This window comes from Pithys albifrons, chromosome Z (assembly GCF_047495875.1).
Source record: "Pithys albifrons albifrons isolate INPA30051 chromosome Z, PitAlb_v1, whole genome shotgun sequence".
Taxonomy (NCBI): Eukaryota; Metazoa; Chordata; class Aves; order Passeriformes; family Thamnophilidae; genus Pithys; species Pithys albifrons.
This window is the reverse complement of record NC_092497.1, coordinates 278,855-297,644: the sequence shown is the minus strand read 5'-3', so window position 1 is coordinate 297,644 and position 18,790 is coordinate 278,855. Positions and strand designations below refer to the sequence as shown.

General features: G+C 43.2%; 1 protein-coding gene across 10 annotated transcripts in view; it reads left to right on the top strand.

Moving 5' to 3' along the window:
• The window catches only part of ZNF532 (zinc finger protein 532), a 33,920-nt gene that overhangs the window by 8,566 nt on the left and 6,564 nt on the right, over nucleotides 1-18,790 (top strand). For all 10 annotated transcript variants that reach the window (XM_071581659.1, XM_071581656.1, XM_071581660.1 and 7 more), the window contains 4 exons: nucleotides 1,336-3,695; nucleotides 8,352-8,533; nucleotides 11,410-11,586; nucleotides 15,343-15,505. In XM_071581659.1, coding sequence (XP_071437760.1) covers nucleotides 1,362-3,695; nucleotides 8,352-8,533; nucleotides 11,410-11,586; nucleotides 15,343-15,505 — 2,856 coding nt within the window. In that variant the 5' untranslated portion in view covers nucleotides 1,336-1,361. The remainder of the gene's footprint in view (nucleotides 1-1,335; nucleotides 3,696-8,351; nucleotides 8,534-11,409; nucleotides 11,587-15,342; nucleotides 15,506-18,790) is intronic.

The window sequence follows — 18,790 nt, the reverse complement described above, 5'->3', positions numbered from 1 at the left end:
CATATTCAGATTTTTTTCCTCATTACTTTTATCATTGAATAATAAGTAAGCAAAGTAGTGCTTGAATTTTTAAAGAAACTGTTTTTCTGTTTAACTTTCCTCAAGCATTCTCAGGGCACTTCTCAAAGAAATTCCAGTTCCTGGAAAATCATGATTTCCTAGGGAACCAGGAGCTTGCCTCATTTCCTGTTCTGAAGTACTTGCAGGCATCATGTTGGCCCAGAGAAGGAAGGGACTAACAGCTTGTCTGGCAGCCAAGGTGTCAGTTGATTTTGGTCTTGGATAAAAGGTGGAGTTTTCTCCTTAGGAGTAGGAATTACTGAAAGGTTTGTGAAGAGGAAAGAAAAAGGCAGGAATGTAGATGCAGAGTCCTGGCAGTTGTGGTTTACATGCTGAGTCTTAAGATGGGTGCACTGGAATAGTGCGGAAGAGATGAATAAAATGGTCAGGTTAGAACTTCACTTCATTGTGTATCATGACTGGCCATGTCCTGTTGCTATTTGTTTAACTTAAATTGCTTTAAATTATGAAGAATGAGAGAAGGTCTTGATAAGGGCAGGAGTAACTGTGGGTCCCCCAGGTAACGAAGCCCTTTGGGTTGGTCTCAGCTCTGTCAGAGCATGGGAGTGTCCCTTCTGCAGAGCCCTGCAGCTCCATCTGGGCTCCCTGGGGTGCATTTGTGATTTGGGCTCTGAAGACCTCGGAATTCTTTCAGATACTTTCCTGTTCTGGAGTGAGCCTCAGGGAATTCCTCCATGAAGGACAGATGTGTCTCCACTGCTGGGCAGTTCTGATCTTAAACATACTTGGATATTTAGTTGAAGGTGTTGCTCAAAATGTCTGTGTGTATTTCAGTATCCTTGAAAATGAAGTCCATAATGACTTCCAGGTAGTCAGTGTTGATGAACTGATGAGTGTCACAGATTGTTACCATCTTCAGGAACACTCATCAGGTTGATATTGCAAATGTTAAGGAAAATCAAGACTTAGGAGAAATTGCAAGTGCCTCACATTATTTTCATGCAAGTCCAGGTATCTTGCTGTAACCACTGTGTATGTTGGCCAGGATAGGAGGGAGTGTAGGAGAGGGGACAGGAAGAAAGTCACTGAAATTTGTGCCCACACTGTAACTGCCGGGTTACTCTGTGTGGAGTTGATGAATTACTGTAGCTCTTGGTGTAATAATTCAGCTGTACACTGGGACTGCTCTGAAATGTATAATTTCTGAAAATAATACTTCACAAATGAACTAACACCTTTTTGCATGGCTCATGTGAACAAATGCTTGTTTTGTGTAAGACTAGAGCTTGAAGTAATGACCTTCTTATTTTACAGATCTGCCTACAATCAAATACGTGACCATGGGGGATATGAAGACCCCAGATTTTGATGACCTTCTTGCAGCCTTTGACATACCAGACATGGTTGATCCCAAAGCAGCGATTGAATCTGGACATGATGACCACGAAAGCCACATAAAACAAAATGCTCACACAGATGAAGATTCTCATGCCCCATCATCATCTGATGTCGGCGTGAGCGTCATTGTGAAAAACGTGCGTACTATTGATTCCTCCGAAGCCATGGACAAGGATGGCCACCACTCCACAGGCAATGGCTTGCATAATGGCTTTCTGACGTCATCAGCTCTTGAGAGTTACGGGAAAGATGAAGGGAAGTCACTTAAAGATGATGGGTCAGCTTCTGAGACTACACTGAAGGATTCAGCTTTCAACCAGTTCAGCCCAATATCAAGTGCTGAAGAATTTGATGATGATGAAAGAATTGAGGTGGATGACCCCCCAGATAAAGCAGAGATGCGTGCAAATTTCAGAGCAAATGTGTTGGCAGGATCTCTATCTCAGCAGGAATATGACAAACTAAAGGCGCTCAGAGGGGAGAACTTGATTAAATCTGGAATCCCAGTTTCAAGTAGTATAGATAAAAATAAAGTTGCTAAACGAGAGACAGAGCCAAACTCTGTGAATTTAAGTGTCTATGAGCCTTTTAAAGCTCGAAAAACAGAGGACAAATTGCTAAAAGACAATTCTGAGAAGCTTCTTGAAAACAGAGTACTTGATGGAAAACTGAGTGCTGAAAAAAGTGACGCAAATCTTGCCAGCCTTTCCCAGTCCAAAGCAAAGTCATCAGCAAAGCTTTCCTCCTGCATTGCTGCAATTGCAGCACTGAGTGCTAAAAAGGCAGCTACAGATAGCAGTAAAGATTTACAGTCTAATTCAGGAGAGTCTTCTCCATTACCAAAAGACATGAGTGAAAGTCCCCGGGCTATTGAAAAGTCACCTGAGTCTCAGAGTCTCATTGATGGTGCCAAGAAACCATCTGTCAAGCCACCCGACAGTCCCAGGAGTGTATCAAGTGAGAACAGTAGCAAAGGGTCTCCGTCTTCTCCCGCGGGGTCGACACCAGCAATTCCTAAGGTTCGTATAAAAACCATCAAGACTTCTTCTGGGGAGATCAAGAGAACTGTTACAAGAGTGTTGCCAGAAGTTGATTTGGACTCTGGTAAAAAGCCAGAGCAGAGTGCTTCCATGGTAACCTCCATGACATCTCTCCTGTCCTCACCAACTTCTGCTGCTGTTCTCTCATCTCCTCCCAGAGCTCCTCTCCAGTCCTCAGTTGTCACCAATGCAGTTGGATCTGCAGAACTGGCACCAAAACAGGTCACCATCAAACCCGTGGCTACTGCCTTCCTGCCCGTTTCCGCAGTGAAAACGGCGGGCTCCCAGGTGATCAATTTGAAGCTCGCCAACAACACCACAGTGAAAGCCACTGTCATCTCTGCTGCCTCCGTGCAGAGCGCCAGCAGCGCCATCATCAAAGCTGCCAACGCCATCCAGCAGCAGACGGTGGTGGTGCCAGCGTCAAGCCTTGCCAGTGCCAAACTTGTGCCAAAGACAGTCCATCTTGCCAACCTTAACCTTCTGCCTCAGGGTGCCCAGACCACCTCTGAACTGCGCCAAGTGCTAACGAAACCCCAGCAGCAAATCAAGCAGGCAATAATTTCTGCAGCCACCTCACAGCCTTCGAAAAAAGTGTCTCGAGTGCAGGTGGTGTCATCTCTGCAGAGTTCTGTAGTGGAAGCATTTAATAAGGTGCTGAGCAGTGTCAATCCCGTACCAGTTTACATCCCAAACCTTAGTCCCCCTGCCAACGCCGGAATCACGCTGCCTACACGAGGTTACAAGTGTTTGGAGTGTGGTGACTCGTTTGCTCTTGAGAAGAGCCTGACTCAGCATTATGACAGGAGGAGTGTGCGAATTGAAGTGACTTGTAATCATTGCACAAAGAATTTAGTTTTCTACAATAAATGCAGTCTCCTGTCGCACGCCCGTGGACACAAGGAGAAGGGCGTTGTGATGCAGTGTTCCCACCTGATCCTAAAACCAGTCCCAGCAGATCAAATGATAGCATCTCCTTCCAGCAATACTGCTGCAGCCATGCTCCAGAGCCCAGTGGGAGCTGGCACACACTCTGTAACTAAGATGCAGTCTGGCTTAACTGGGACAGTGATCTCGGCCCCAGCGAGCTCTCCTGTCATTCCAGCTATGCCGCTGGACGAAGATCCTTCAAAGCTCTGTAGACATAGTCTAAAGTGTTTGGAGTGCAATGAAGTTTTCCAAGATGAGACATCTCTTGCAACTCATTTCCAGCAGGCCGCAGACACGAGTGGACAAGTAGAGTATCCTATGTTTACATTCCAATGTTTCATCTATAAGCCTAGGAGACTTTGGATATGTTTTTACTTCCATTTAGCTGTTAATTATCTGAACCTCTGTGATTAAAATGATAAACGAAAACCATAAAAAGGCTTGCAAGCACTTACATAGTGAATGTCAATGATTTTTAAATAAGACTTTTCTTAGAATCTTTTTAGGCCCTGAAGTCTGAAATTGACACTATATTTTTGCTAAAATTTAGCATTAGCTTTCTTACAGCTGAACATTTTAATACTGAAATTAACAGGTTTTGCTAGTAATACTTTAATGCTTCTTTCTGTGCTTTGGAATTTGACTTGCCCATGGAATCCACTTAATTGGCACCCTCATTAACAGCCTGTGTGTTCAACCTGAACGATAGCTTTAATTTGTTCTCAGTCGGTCCTCAGCTTTGAGAGTTCTCATCTAGTGCCCTAAGTGAGTGGGGCTTTCCTCCCACCTGCAGGGACTCAGGCAGTGACAAATGGCACACTGACTACTGACAGTGTTTGCCTCAGTCTTCCTTAGAAAGTGCAAAGCGCTGTTCACTGGCACCATTCCTTCATGTGTGACCATTGGTTTAGTTGGTTGGGTTTCCTTTCCTCTTACGAGTGCTAATGAGTTAAACTTACAAGCCGTTCTAAAATTCTTCACTAATGTATGTGGCCTAACCTGAAAGAAACACATCATTCAATAAAACTTCATATTAATCAGTGTGCGATGTATTTTATAATCCTATAGGAGTGAAGGTGGTTATTTAAACAGTACAGTTGGATCTCTGTTGGGGTGTGCCAATTAAAAGGGATTCTGGTGTGTTTCAAAGCATTCAGTTGAGCTTGGTGCTCAGCTTCTTGCTATGGGGGAAGCTGAAAACCTGCAAGCATGCTCAAGGCAGTAATGCCCCAGAATATTCCTGAGAGTCACAGACCAGTGTACAGGATAAAGATTTTTATGTCCTGCAGTTAGGAAAAAATGCACTAGTCACAGGAGTACAGGCAGGTTCCTGTCAGGATCTATTTACTGCACTTAGGCCCTGTTCTGTAGCACAGAGCAGCTCTGCTGTGCCCACCCCTACAGGTAGTAACGTAAAGGGATTTGCATGCTGAAACAACTGAAATTGTGTGGATTACGTGGCTCTGCCTCAGCTCCTCCTTCACCAACTGCCTGGCAGGATTAGACTGAAAGCCTGGATTCCCAGCAGAATGCCATTCGAGTGAACTTCTCTTTGTAAGATACTGCAGGTGTGCCTGCCTAAGTGAGTGTGATAGCAGAGTGTGTTCCACCCTTGGATCTTGCTGCACTTGCTGTGCAGCTGTTCTGAACAGTATCTAATGGTTGCCATAAGTATATTCTGCACCAGCTCAAGTTACTGTGTACTCAGTAGTTTGGGTTTTTAGCTAACTGCTTTGCTGGTGCTTATTGGGGGTGGATGGATTTTTTTCCCCACAATAGACCTGTTATGTAACATTCTGTCTAAGATCCAGTACTTGCAAAATCCTTGTTATTCTTGGTACTGGAAAATCAAGGAAGTAAGAAGGCCCCAAGATAAAGCAAGTGGATGAGAAGCAGAGCTATATGAGAATAGGCTGGGAGGATGAGGCTGAAATGGGGGAAGAAAAAAGAACAAAGTGATCTCCTCACTTTCGGGGGGCCTTTGTCTTTATAGACTGGTAAACCAAACCTTTTGCCCTTCCCTCTCTGTTTAGTGCTCTTGCCCTGGTGGTGCTGAGTTTGCTCTCCATGAAAGTCCTGTTAGGCACTGTTTATCCTGGTGATGTACTATGGGAAAGCAACTGAGATCTTCAGAGAATGTCAAAATGTAGCTGCAGTGAGGTGGAGAGAGAGAAGTGGGTTCCCAGGTGCTGCTGTTCAGGGAGGGAAGCCCTGGAGCTGCAGGAGCAGCAGGCAATGCCTGGCAAGGGGTTTGTGTCTCCCTGTGGAACCTTGCTCTCCTTTCAGAGCTGCTGTACGAACAAGGCTTTATTCCCCCCACTCATAGGCCCTGGAGCTCCAGGTGTAAAGAAAAAGGCTGCAGAGCAGGAAAAGAAGGAGGAAAAGAAGCTATTTTCATGTTCTTCCATTTGAGAAGAACACTCTTAATAAATGTAATTTTAAATGTTGTTTGTTCAAATATCATCTAAAAAATTACTTGAATGTTTTTCTTAGTCCTTTTCATCTGTCAAGCAGCAGCTGTTTTTCTGCATTGTGTTGGTGGCATCCCATAGTGGTGTGGCAGTCCTGAAATGCCCAGCACGGACACAGCTCAGCTGAAGAGGTGCTTAGTGAGAGCAGTGCTTCCTTCTTCCTTCATGTTCTGCTTTTGCCCATTGTCTGTGCTGCAGGGGTAGTGCTTGCTGGAGAAAGACTCTGTATAGGCATTTATTAATAAGCATTTTGCTAATTCTTCATTAGGTGTTACCTCTTGAAAACCTTAAGGGAGGAATACTCTGACTTGTTTTCCTTCTTTAGTGCTTGGCACAGGCTTATTGTGAGGGGAGGAAGAGAAGGAAGTTAGGTAAGATTGGTATTTTAATTTCGAAAGGAAGGAAAAAAGAATAATAAAAACATTTGGCTTTGGCAAACAAACAATAGGAATAAGGTTATTTGCAGCTTACTGTTCTTTCTGGTGCCCATCTAATTGCTCTTGAAAGGCAAATGTATCACTGTGTTTTCAGTGAGTCTAAGCAGTAAGTAACTGTTCTCATTCTCCTGAAAATCTCGTTACTGAAGGTACAATGTTTCATTTAAAATAAGCAGTGGTAGAACAGCCCTAGCAATGAAAGATGTTCCCTGTAAAGTTGTTGCCTTCCTATAATGTTTTATGCTCATTAATATTCCTTTTAAAGGGAATGGGGCCACTCGCTGACAGGTTTTCTGGCTGAATGAAACCCCCATTTACTTACTGGGGGGGAAAGGTAGCAAATCTGGGCTAATGACTGTTAATATTTGTCTTAGTTACAGATAGGAGTGTGTAGCTCCCATGGAACCTGCACAGCTCATTTCCCTTCATACTCCGCATTCTTGTGTATCTTTATTTTCCATCTCCACCAATTTTCCTTCTAACCCTTTTTTTTTTCTGAAACTTTGACTTTAAATGCAGGCAGGTGATGATTTTCACAAACTGTTTTATTTTGGTGTGGGTTGGAATGAGAGAACTGAAGTTAATGCCACCATAAGCCCAAAATAAACTGGTAAGCAAACATGCTGAATGTCAGAATTTCACAGTAGATGCTTCTTGTTCTACTGTAATCAGTTACAATTAAACATTTTCTGTACTCATCAAAATAGCAGAGCAGGGGCCTTAACCAAGGGCATTATTGTCATGTTGGGTCAGCAGATGAGTCTGGCAGGCAGCTTTCTGCAAAATGAGGGAGATCCCTGAGCTGGGCTGGAATGTTGTACAGCTCCTCTGTGGCATCACATCCCGTTTCCTTTGGTAGTGCTGCAGGCCAGAGACTTCGGAAGGACTCTGAAAACCCCCCAAATGTTTCTGTTACTGGAATAAGAAGTTCTGTTTTGCTACTTTCTTATGTAATCAATAATGCTCCAGATTCTCCAGTACTGTATTGCAGCTTGTTAATACAGAAACAGCCAAGGATAGACTTGGGGAGTGGTACTGAAGCCTAGTGAACGTGTCACAGTTAAGGCCAGTCAGGATTTTGCCTTCCAGCTAAACTGAAGTTGGTAACCCAGACCAGTTCTGGTCAGCCTGAGGGTGTGAGTCCCCCACTTCTGCCCATAGCTTTTGGTCAATTAAGACAAAATATTTGGCATTTCCAAGTGAGTATTTCTGTGTGTCTGAATACAGACGTACTGTGTTGTCACAAAGGCTTTAAGCAGGGTGACAGTGTGAAATCCCCACAGGTGGGTGAACTCAGGCAAAGCCTTCCACGAGGGCAGTGCACGTACCAATGCTGTCCACTACTGTGGGAGGCTGGCAGGAGTGCCACTGAACTGACTGGAGTAATGGCAGGTTTGCTTTGCTTAACGTGCTCCACTTCTAATGTTTTGCATTTTGCCTTCTTGCTGTGGTCAGGACATTGGAAAACTCTGTTTGGATGGAGATTGTTCAAACACACCAGGCTACTGTGCTCACAGAGCATTTATTTCAGGATTTCTTCATTCATATGTTAGTAAATAATTTATAATGCAGCTCTGGAGATCTTGTTTGGTCTATATTCTTGCAGAGAGTACACATCAGTACATCTGCCAGACTCTTAGAGAGCACATTCCTGTAAATACTCATGCCATGAAGGAGTCTTGGTTTTGATTCTAAATCTTGGTAAGTCACTGGTGAGATTCACAAGTCCCAAGTCATAAGAAATAATAGGAATAATTTGATTCTCGAGTTGCATGTAGGCCCCTTGCACTATCAAGGTAATCTTGGGAGGCACCTGAGTAACACTTGTGTAAATCCGTGTGCATCTCCCGTCGTCAGTGGGGAGTGAAGGAGCGTTGTGGGCCTGGCTGCCAGCACCTGCCAGCTCTGTCAGCGTTTGTCCTTGCCTGCTTCCTCTGGGCTCCACCCCAGTCATGACATTTAACCTTTATTTGATATGTTGCAGTGTTTGACACAAGATGTTACGTAGAGCTGAACCAAACCTATTGTCTCATCTATTCTGGTTTATCGTTTAGAAGACATGCAATATCTGCCAGATGCTGCTTCCCAACCAGTGCAGTTTTGCATCACACCAGAGAATTCATCAGCATAAATCTCCATACACGTGCCCTGAATGTGGAGCAATCTGCAGATCTGTCCACTTCCAGACCCATGTCACTAAGAACTGCCTGCATTATACCCGAAGAGTTGGGTTTCGGTCAGTATAATGATTACTTTTGTTGTCAATTCATGTATAATTTATGCTTTTAAAACTAATTTTCCATTTTCATAAGTATTGTTTGGAGAATACAGCTTCATGGGTTTAAGGTTGTCGTAGCAACAGTAGTATTACAAGTTTTGGAATAAATACATTAGGATTCAGCTTTATTTGGGCATCCACTTTTGCATATGATTAAATCAGAAAATTAGCCAGTGTCATACAGATTCAGGACTTCACTGCTTATAAAGTGTAGAGAATTCAGATGGATTGCCTTAATGGCAGGTTTTTAAAAAAACTTGCTGAGTTTTTTTCAAAACATTGAATTCTAGATTGTTCTCTCTGGTAGAACAGTCATTTCAGTATTTACTTCCAGAATGTATTCACAAGATGTCAGTGGGCTTACTGCACCTGCCTGGTTGGTTTCTCTTCTCTGGGAAGTCAAGATTCCTTGGCTTCACATCACTTGGAAATTACCTTTCTCACTCAGCCTGGTCTTCTGGTTTTCCTTTGGTACTCTTCAGTTTCCCCATTATTTTTACATTTTCCTGTAATGGCAGCTCACTGAGAAAATGGGGAGCAGAGGCAATTCATAGAAATGTTAAGCTTTGAAAGACTTGAAAAAATGTTTTATCTTAGAATTTTCCTTGCACTGAATGGCAGGCAGCACAGCAGGAGATTAGAAGAGCCACCTGTACCACCGAGCTTTGCTGGGCACTCCTAAAACATTTCCATTTCATCCTGTCTGGGTGGAAAAGGGGGATCTTTAATCTTACAGCAGGTAGCTCCTTCCCTCTTTAAGGTGCCACAGTTCATTTTCCAGGATGGCTGTGCAATCTTCCACTACGGGAGGAAAGCATTTTCACTGCATTGAGCATCTGTTTTCAGCTTGAATCCATGGCCTGACACAACTCTGAGCTTTTTGCCTTTCTTTGGGTTATTCTCTTTTACCCTTTTCTCCCAAGCTGTCTTGTCCTGCATTTCCTGCATCTGCTCCCTGCACTCCACTGCCCTTCTCTCTGGTCTGTGTCTCTTGGGTTTGTGCACAGAATCTCCTCCAGGGACTCCTGGCCTGCCCCAGTAACACCAGCAGGCTCACAAATCTTTCACTGGGAATTTAAGTCACTAAACTTTTCAAGATGTCTCATAAATACCTCCTGTCACACTGATTCAGAATTTCTTGATCTGGTGAGACTGAACCAAAGTCACCCAGGCAAAGAAAAGCAGTAGTTGGGAGTGTTAATATCTCCCTCCCCAGACTCCTCAGCCTCTCCCAGCACTGCGGGGCATTTGCCTGAGGAGCAGCAAACCCTGTCCTGCCTTTCCAAAGGGCCTCTGACAAGGAGCTCCATTTGATTCCAGCGATTTAGGCCAGTTGTCTGGACTAAATCAGCCCAAAACTTTAACCTGAAAGTTTATCTGCATCCTGTGAAGGTGAAAACAAGAAAGCAGTAAGAGCAGTCCCCAAGAGGAAGGCTTGGACCTTGGGAACTGTTGTAAATATGCAATGGTGGATGCTGAGGATCAGTTACTATGTCACATCACTAGAGCATAGTCAGGACATGGGATGGGGAGGTGGAAGATGCCACCCTGCTCTGCAGAGGTGACACCTGGGGATGAAATGTGGTAGTGAGGACCACACTGTGTACAGCTGTGAAGAAGTGTTCAGCTCTGCATGAGCAGAGAAGATCTTAACAGACCCCACAAAAGACCAGGACAATCTGCTTTAGGGAATGCATTGGTAAGCAGAGACTGGATGGGTATAAACTTGATGAATAGTATTAGGAATGTAAATTCAATGCCAAGAAAAGAAAGGATGATGCTTCATAAAATTTAAGGGTGATAAATTTTAAGAGGAAAGTGGGATCCTTGAACAGAATGTGCAAGCACAATTCTTGCTTTATTGCTATCATCAGGGTACTAAAACCATCTAAAATTGATTGGACATTTATATGACAACAATCATATTGCCATGACAGCAGACAAAATTAAAATTCTGGAAGGGTAGGGGCCTTCTGTGTTTAAATTGTAAAACTTACAGCAAAATACTGGTCAGTAAGAAATTGGTTCATTTGACAGGTTACTTTGTAATTGCTGATTGCAGTATATTCTTGGACTGATTTGGCAGCATGCACTTCTGGAGATGTAGGGCACTAAAAAGGACCATTGTGTAAAAAAATCCTGATGTTCAAATATTAATTCCATTTTTAATTGTTTCATTTTATAATAGATGCGGAAAGGTCACAAATTTTCGACACAGCAGAAGTATGTTTTTGAAAAATATTTTCTGAATTCCAATCTGATACATTGATGTGATTGTAGAGATTTGGTTTAGTTTCCTGGAGTTTAAATCCAAGTGCTGATTTGATTACATGGACAGAAAATCATTACCAGTATGTCTTCATTAGATCTAAAGAAGAGAAATGGTGCAAATATTTTCCTCACTGGTTTTCTGTTTGGTGGTCATTTCTAAATTGCTGTGGTGTACCTTAAACAATCCACTGCATGTGATAAAAACGCATTTTGTAAAATCTCTTCACAAATTTGCAGAGGATTTAAGCATTCTTTCTGCAATCAGTAGAATAGTCCTCTGTTGATCCCTCTGTCTGTTTTACTGTGATAACACAAACACACGTTCTGACCTCGTATCTCTTAGATTTTCAAATTAATGAAATGTGAAATTTCTTATCCCTTACTTTGTGATCCACCAATCACTATTTATGTTGATTCTTACTGGGTTGTTTGAATTGACAGAATAACATAGTTTTATCCGGTTGTTGTCCCTGTGTGTTTCCCTCTTCCCCCTGCTTGAGGATCCCTGTCGATTCCTCCCGGCCCTGCCGGGCTGCACTGACTCTCCTCCGCTCTCTCCGCAGCTGCGTGCACTGCAATGTCGTGTACTCTGACGTGGCGGCACTCAAGTCTCACATTCAAGGTTGTCACTGTGAAGTCTTTTACAAGTGTCCTATCTGTCCCATGGCATTTAAGTCTGCTCCCAGCACACACTCCCATGCCTACACGCAACACCCGGGTATCAAGATAGGCGAACCAAAGTAAGCAAAATTCATCTTCTACTGCACTTGCCTGCCTTTGAACGACCTGTGAAATTGCATTCTGTCCTGTGCTTGCAGCCTGAAGTCACCTCTTGACAGCCGCCAGTTTGTCATCCTGCTGGTGGTGGGGGGTTTGGGAAAAGTTTTCAGGAGTTTTCAGCTGGTGGTTTACTGGGCAAAGGTTGCATTTCCCTGAACCTGCAATAGCAGGTCTTTAAGCACTGCGCACTAGAAGAGAGTGATTACAAAATGTAATTACACAAATGACTCGCACAGGTGGCTGCAGTGCTGCTCGTTCTGATGCTTTAATCTGCTTAGCTCATCTGCATTTTTAGTGTGAATTCAGATAATGTGATTCCAAAAAGAGCTGCTGAGACTCATCAGCACTTACGCACAGTGATTTTCATAACATCTGGTTGAAAAGTTGGAAAAAAGCGGTTTTATCTGTTTATATAAGCTTTTTTCTGATGTGTACTCTCTTTCTTTCTGGCTTAAAGCAGAAGTGGTTCTGTTCTGTAGCTAGAGAAGTTCTGCATGAACATGGTGGTTTGCTGAAGGTGGTGGGTGACACAGGGCACGGGGCCTTTGTTCAAAGGTGTTGGAACAGTGGTGGGCTTTGCTGAAAGGCAGCGGGAGCCGCAGGTGCCGATGTGTGTGCAGACACTTCTGCCCTCAGGTCTGAGCCTGGTGCACCCCTCCTCTTGCTTTTCCTGCACTATGGAGAGCAAACACTCAGGTGTTACCTCCCTGTTTCCTTTGGAGTGTGCACAGAGCACTAGCACATGATAACAACTTGCAGACTCAGGAAAATAGAAGGCAGATCAGAGAAACAAGGTACCCTGTGATGTAATGTAACCAGAGTTCAGAATTTAGTTTGGTTCTTCTAGTATATTAACAGGAGATTTATTCTTTAGGTTATTCAAACGTGCATCAAACCAAAATGGCAGCAAATTTGCTGTGTCTGATACCAAATGAAGACACTTTTTAATTCTGGATGGCATCTTCAGTGAGAGGATGTGAGATACTAACACTTGAAACTTGTTTCAGACTCCCATAGGTCCCATTAGGGAAAACCAAAAGATTAAGATCACTGTTTGTGTAAGATGCTTCACATATGAAAAGTGAATTGTGCTTGGATCTGCCAAACTGTTCCTATCAGCTTCGTGGCTTAAGTATTTTGCATTAGTTTTCTATCCATACAGATATGCTAATAATGATATTCTTTATTAATTTATTTTGCTTATAAAAAGACTAAAGTGAAATTTCATTAAGTACTACTGTAATAAGTCACAGAATCCAGAGGTGAGAGTGCTCCTCTTGCCACTTTTAGTCAAGGTGCTGCCTTAAGTGCATGCCGAGTGACGGGTCGGATTTTCCCAGCCTTGCAGTGTTTGGAGTTCTCGGCCTGCCAAGTGCTGAGCAGAGCTGACAGGTTGTATTTGAGGCAGTACATCCGTATTTGGCCTTTCTGTGCTGCATTACAGAGCACCCAGCCTGCGTGTGGCAGGTCGGGCAGGGCCCCGCGCCGGGGCCTCTGTACTGGGGCACTCTCTGGTGCTTACAGGAATTGGGCTCGCAGGGATCCGGCTTCCTGCCTCTGGCATTTACTGGAACTGGGTGATTTACAATTACATTACTAACAGTTGTTTCAGAACAGATGCAGTAAACTATTTGGTGTATGAAAAATGACATTTATGTGCTGAGAGTCTCAGTGGGATGAAATGAGATTATTTTAATATAGGGAAATAGGATGGCTGCTTGTCTTTCAAGTGTGCGAAGCTCTTCTGTAACTCTAAGCTTTGGTTTCCTGTAAAACCACGTAGATGATCTTCTTTTATTCAGTAAACAGTGTCACTTCCCAGGAATGGCACTAAGATATTTTTCATGGCTGATGTCTTCTTGAATACTGGAGAAATTCTTGTTTATCAAGACGGATTATGGATATCTGCTGTATTATTGGTATAAATTATGTTATCCCACAAGTTTCATTGTTTTAGGAAAAAAAATTTGGTAAAGAGAAATACCATCCTCTGGTGCAGAAGCTTTCAAAACTAAACATCTTTTACGTGATTGAAAGTATTTTCCTGGGAGACAACACCTGATACATGCATTCATTGCCTGGATTTCTGGGGAGTGAGAAGGCACATGTGCCATGCCTGCATCAATGTGAGCTGCAGGGCAGGAGCAGGTGCTGAGTAACCAGCCTGGTGCTGGAATGCCTTGAGCTGCCTGACTTACTCCAGTGTCCTTGGTGTAAATTACATCCTGTCTAAGCACACCTCCCTGTAGGCTTTGGACAGTGTTTTAAGCAGTTACATGTTAAACACAAAATATTTCAATTAAGTAAAAAACTCCAAAACCAGCATACATGGCTGCACTTGGAGAGTAAAGCATTTGAGTAGTCATAGAAGGCACATATATTCAGCTCTTGGTGTTTTTAGAGTTACAGTTTTTGTGTGAGACAGATTCAGAAAGATGTCAGATTTTCTTGTTGCAGATTCACTACAGATCTGCAGCCAAGGGCTCACCAGAGAAGCAGGACAATAGTACATCAGTCATCAGAGGATGCTGTGTAAATAATACATTTGTTTTAGCACATGTGAGAAACTGGGACCACTTGATACCACAAAAATAGTATCTTTCCCAGTTAATACGAAGTGTACTGTTTGTCATCTGGACTTACAGAATGGCTTGGACATTGAGGAAATGCCCGTGTTGTTGTCATCTTACAACACAGTGCAGAGTGATCCTTAGAACTTGGGAACAGTGCACTACTGGTGATAATTGCTTAGATGGATATGGAAAGGACTTGGAACATTTACAAGGGTAATGAGGAGATGATGATATGATTTTCAAGGGTAATGAAGAGATTCAGCATTGTAGCAAGCAGGGGGTTTTGTGGGGTGTTTTTTAATGAAAGTTACTCTTTTGGTCAGAGATGGGACTCGCCTGCTTTTGCTGGGCAAGTGCCTGTTGCTGTACTGAGCCCCTGTGGTTGGGTCTGTATTTCAGCTAAACTGCCCCTGCAGCAGCACCACCACCGCCAGTGGCAAATGGCTTCGATTTCCCTCTCATCCGATGATCTGTTAGAATGTTGCCTGTCAGGGGGGAGACTGAGGGGCTGAGTTCAAAAGTGACATGTGCCCTGAGAGAGGAAGGTGTGGGTTTGGTGGTGTCTCTGCACTGCTGTGACAGACAGATTTATAAAGGCTTGTCATGGCAGACCAAGGAAATGCTGCCCTGTGCTGCTGGAGCTTCGGAGTATTAACAGAGTCTAGGCTTGGCACTCAGGAGCTTCAAAGCCATAGATGTTGCCAAAAATACATTTATCTTGAGGTATGTTACTAATTGTGGTTGAATGAATCACTTCCTTAAAACATTCCCTTTGCAACCTGTAACAGTTGTATTGTCCTTTAGCTAACACACGGGTTCAGAAGCTGAAGATGTTGAACTTTCAGAGTATCCTGAGCAGCTGTTGGTGTTTAATATATGTAACTGGCATATGCTGTTGTTTTCTGGCTTCTTGTTTTTACTTCTTAAATAATTTTTTCTATTTTTGTGTTTCTTCTACTGCTTCCATATTTTGAAATTGGAGGATGTTTTGAATTAGTTTAATTTTAACTTTTTTCAGAGAGTGTGAAACAATTGCTTAAACATGTCAGATCTTATCTCTGATGAGAAAAAACGTAAACATCATTATTCTTGCAAATAGATCATCCATATGACTGACATTGTTTATTGTACTTCTGTTTTTAGAATAATATATAAATGCTCTATGTGTGACACTGTGTTTACTCTACAACCTTTGCTCTATCGCCACTTTGATCAGCACATTGAAAACCAGAAGGTGTCTGTTTTCAAGTGTCCAGACTGTTCTCTTCTATATGCACAGAAACAGCTTATGATGGATCATATCAAGGTGTGTAGGCATCTTCTCTTGTTTCCTTCATAGATACCATTTTTCATGCATTATATGCTGTGACAACATACTGTGAAAAGGCACAGAATAACAAGACTGCTGAGAGAGATGTTAATTCTGAGGGGACAGTCTGTGAATATTGTTCTCAAATGTTAAAATGTTGTATTTTGTATGGTCTTCAACGTATCTGTGATCACTCATTCAGTTTTTCTGTATGAATGTTGATGTTGGTAATACTGGGGCTGTCCCAGTGTGTTGCATTGAATAGCCCCCTCTATCAAAATAATAATGGGTGTTGTGGAGCCTTATCTATTGTTGCTGTTGTCAGGAGCTGAGAATGCATCAGACACCATAAACCCAAACCTCCGATGCTCAGGATTCACCAGGAGGCAGTTTGTTGCTGGATGATGCAGAGCTTACTTGTGTGTGTTCACACAGGAACATGGACAGTGTGCTTTGAAAAAAACGTGGATCTTCTCATGAACACCCTTTTACCTGAAGAGTCACTGTCATCCCTGCAAGTCCTGGTTTTAGGAGTCAGCAGCTCTCTGGCTGTCACGTGTTAGCTGTGTATTCCAAACAGCCCGTGTTGCCTCCTGTCATGCAGGCCAGGTCTGTTACCAGCACCAGGTGCCTGGACACCTCTGAGGCTACTGAGCCCCAAAGGGCAGTGCGGGTTCAGTGCATTTCTCTTGCAGAGACACAGAAAGTACAATTTCTGTACAGAATAGAGGAAAACCACACATCTTCTTTGCTAAAACCATCATTTTGCATTTTAGTCTCAACTATGACATTGTAACCTCAGAATTCTCCAAAGTTGTGTTGAAAATAAGATCACAAGTCTTGAAAAAAACAGTTGGTCATAAAGCTAATCTTAAACTTGGGGAGGAGATAGGGAAGGGCTGACCAAGATGTTCAGAAATACAAGGACTGGATATTTTCTTTGTTTCTGAATTAGTTACTCTATTTCTTGCATGTTTATTGCAAGAATTGTCTTATGCCAGATACCTTAAGTGGTCCTTTCATGCATTAATGCAAAGCTGTGTTTTGTGTATTTTTTGATCTACTCAGATGGTTCTTCTTTTTTTTTTAACTAAATAGGCAAATTCTGTATATTGCAGTGTATGTCTTGTTTCTGTAATTAGTTTTTCCTGACTCGGGTATTTACTGGAAGTGTTGTTATATCTGTACATAACCGTTTCTGTAAGACCTGAAGATAATCTTAGGAGCACGATCTGACTGCAGTTGGGGTCAGAGGCTGTCCTTACAGAAACCAGGGGGGTTCAGCCTCTTGCATTATAAAGTTAAGTTCAGTTACTTATGATCTGGGCACTGTTTAACTCTTTAGTGTTCCATGCCAGTATCTGTACTTGGAACGAGTGGGTTTTTAGCATCATTCACTATAAAGGATTCAGACATTTTTGAGACTAAAATTAGGGGTTAGAGAATACACAAGCAGCAGCATTATTACTGGTTTTACCTGTGGGATGTGTGTACAGTAGTGGGGACAGCAGCAAAGCAGAACAAGTCGGACTTCAGTTAAGGGGAAGCAAAAAAACCAGTAACAGGTTCTAGATAAAAGCAGAAAAGGACTGTCCAAGAGGATGAGTGCCAGACAGGGGCAGAGCTCAGCTGCACAGAAAGTAATGGTTTGGTATGGCTAGACATAAACCACCAAGGCAGAGATAGAACTGGATGAAAGCAGAACAAAAAGGGACAGAGGGAAGCTCAGGAGGAGGTCATTAAAAGCTACAAGAAATAACCCAAAATAATTCCTGCAGATGTCACTGTTTTTGTGGCCAAACCTATGTCTCATTTTTCCTGTAATGACTCACTAGAAGAAAATTTCAGCAGGCAGTGAGAGCAAGTGGTGGAGGACTGGACTGGAGGTGTAATGCTCCCCATTTGGCTGGGGGCACGTGCTGCCAGCACTGGATTCCGTGCTGCACTTTAATCCTTTTTGTGTATTTTCAAATAAGAAATTACATGTCAAGCATTCAATTTAAAAGACATTCAGAAAGTTGAGCACCAACACTTCACACGCCAACAGGCCAGGCTGGGATAGAATGTGCAGGTCAGCTTCAGATGCCTGAAAGCACAGGAGCCTCCTTTCCCCTCCCCTGTGCACTGGGATACTAAAGGCAGCCTCCTCCTACGCTACGCCTTCACTTTGCTTCGGAGCCAGGCAGTGGGGTCTGTGTGCTTTGCTTCTTTTACTAACAGTTATGGGGGGGTTAATTACTGTTTTTTCTTCCATTTAACAGCTCTTAAATAGAAGAATGTGCTCTACAGATGAGGTTGATACTTGCTGTAGAGCCAGCAGGTAGTCCCAAGAGCCACATGATTTACAGAAGAACTTGTTACTGGAGTATCAGATTGGCATTCCTATATTCTCAGAATCAAGCATGTATTGAGTGGGGGTTTTGTTTCTGAGGTTACCTGAGGGATAAGTATTCCATTTGGGATGGTTAAATATATCCTCCAAGGGAGGGCCAGTGGGTGAGAGCCCTGGTGCAGTGAAGGACAAGCCTTTTAGATGTGGGAGACCTCGACCGTGGGTCCCTGTTGGGCAGGGGCCCAGCTCTGGGCTGCAGCCATCCCAGAGCCCTGTGGCCCCCCTGCTGCTGTGTCCACATCCATGTGCAGAACTGGGACATGTGGCCGAAGCCCCCCAGCTGTTCCTGAACTGGTCACCAAGTTGGAAGGCTCAGGTGTCACACGAGCACACACCACCCAGGTTCAGAAGTGGGGCAGGACGGGTTCATCCCTTCTTACTGACCACTGATGTCAGCCAGTGAGGAAGGGTCCCTACCCCAGCACTGCAGGGCCTTGAAAACAGATCCCCTGAGCTGCCTGGGGGCCCTGTCAGCCCTGCACACCCTGCATTGCACGGGCTGTTAACAACAAAGCCTCTAAGTGAGGGTGCTCCTCATCTGAACACAGGGCTCAACCTCAGCCTCAACATAAAGTGTTAATAAAGTCTTCATGCACCCTAAATTATGTAGCTCTCTGATGTTTCCAGAGTGGCTTTTTCTTATTTACCCATGTGGCAAGTCAAAATTTGTCCGTAAAAGCTTTTCCTTCTTGGAAAGCTTCAGTAGTGTAGTCTGAAATGAAGATGTTCAACTAATATGTTAGGTAAGTAAAGCAAGAAGTTAAACTTATCAATAAGAGCTGCTTGAGTCCTTTTTTCCCTGCCTGTTAAACAGCAATTTAAACTTAACCCTACAAAGTAAGTATCTTTTTTTTTTTTGTGAAAATACCTACAGATGGTGTCTCTTACTG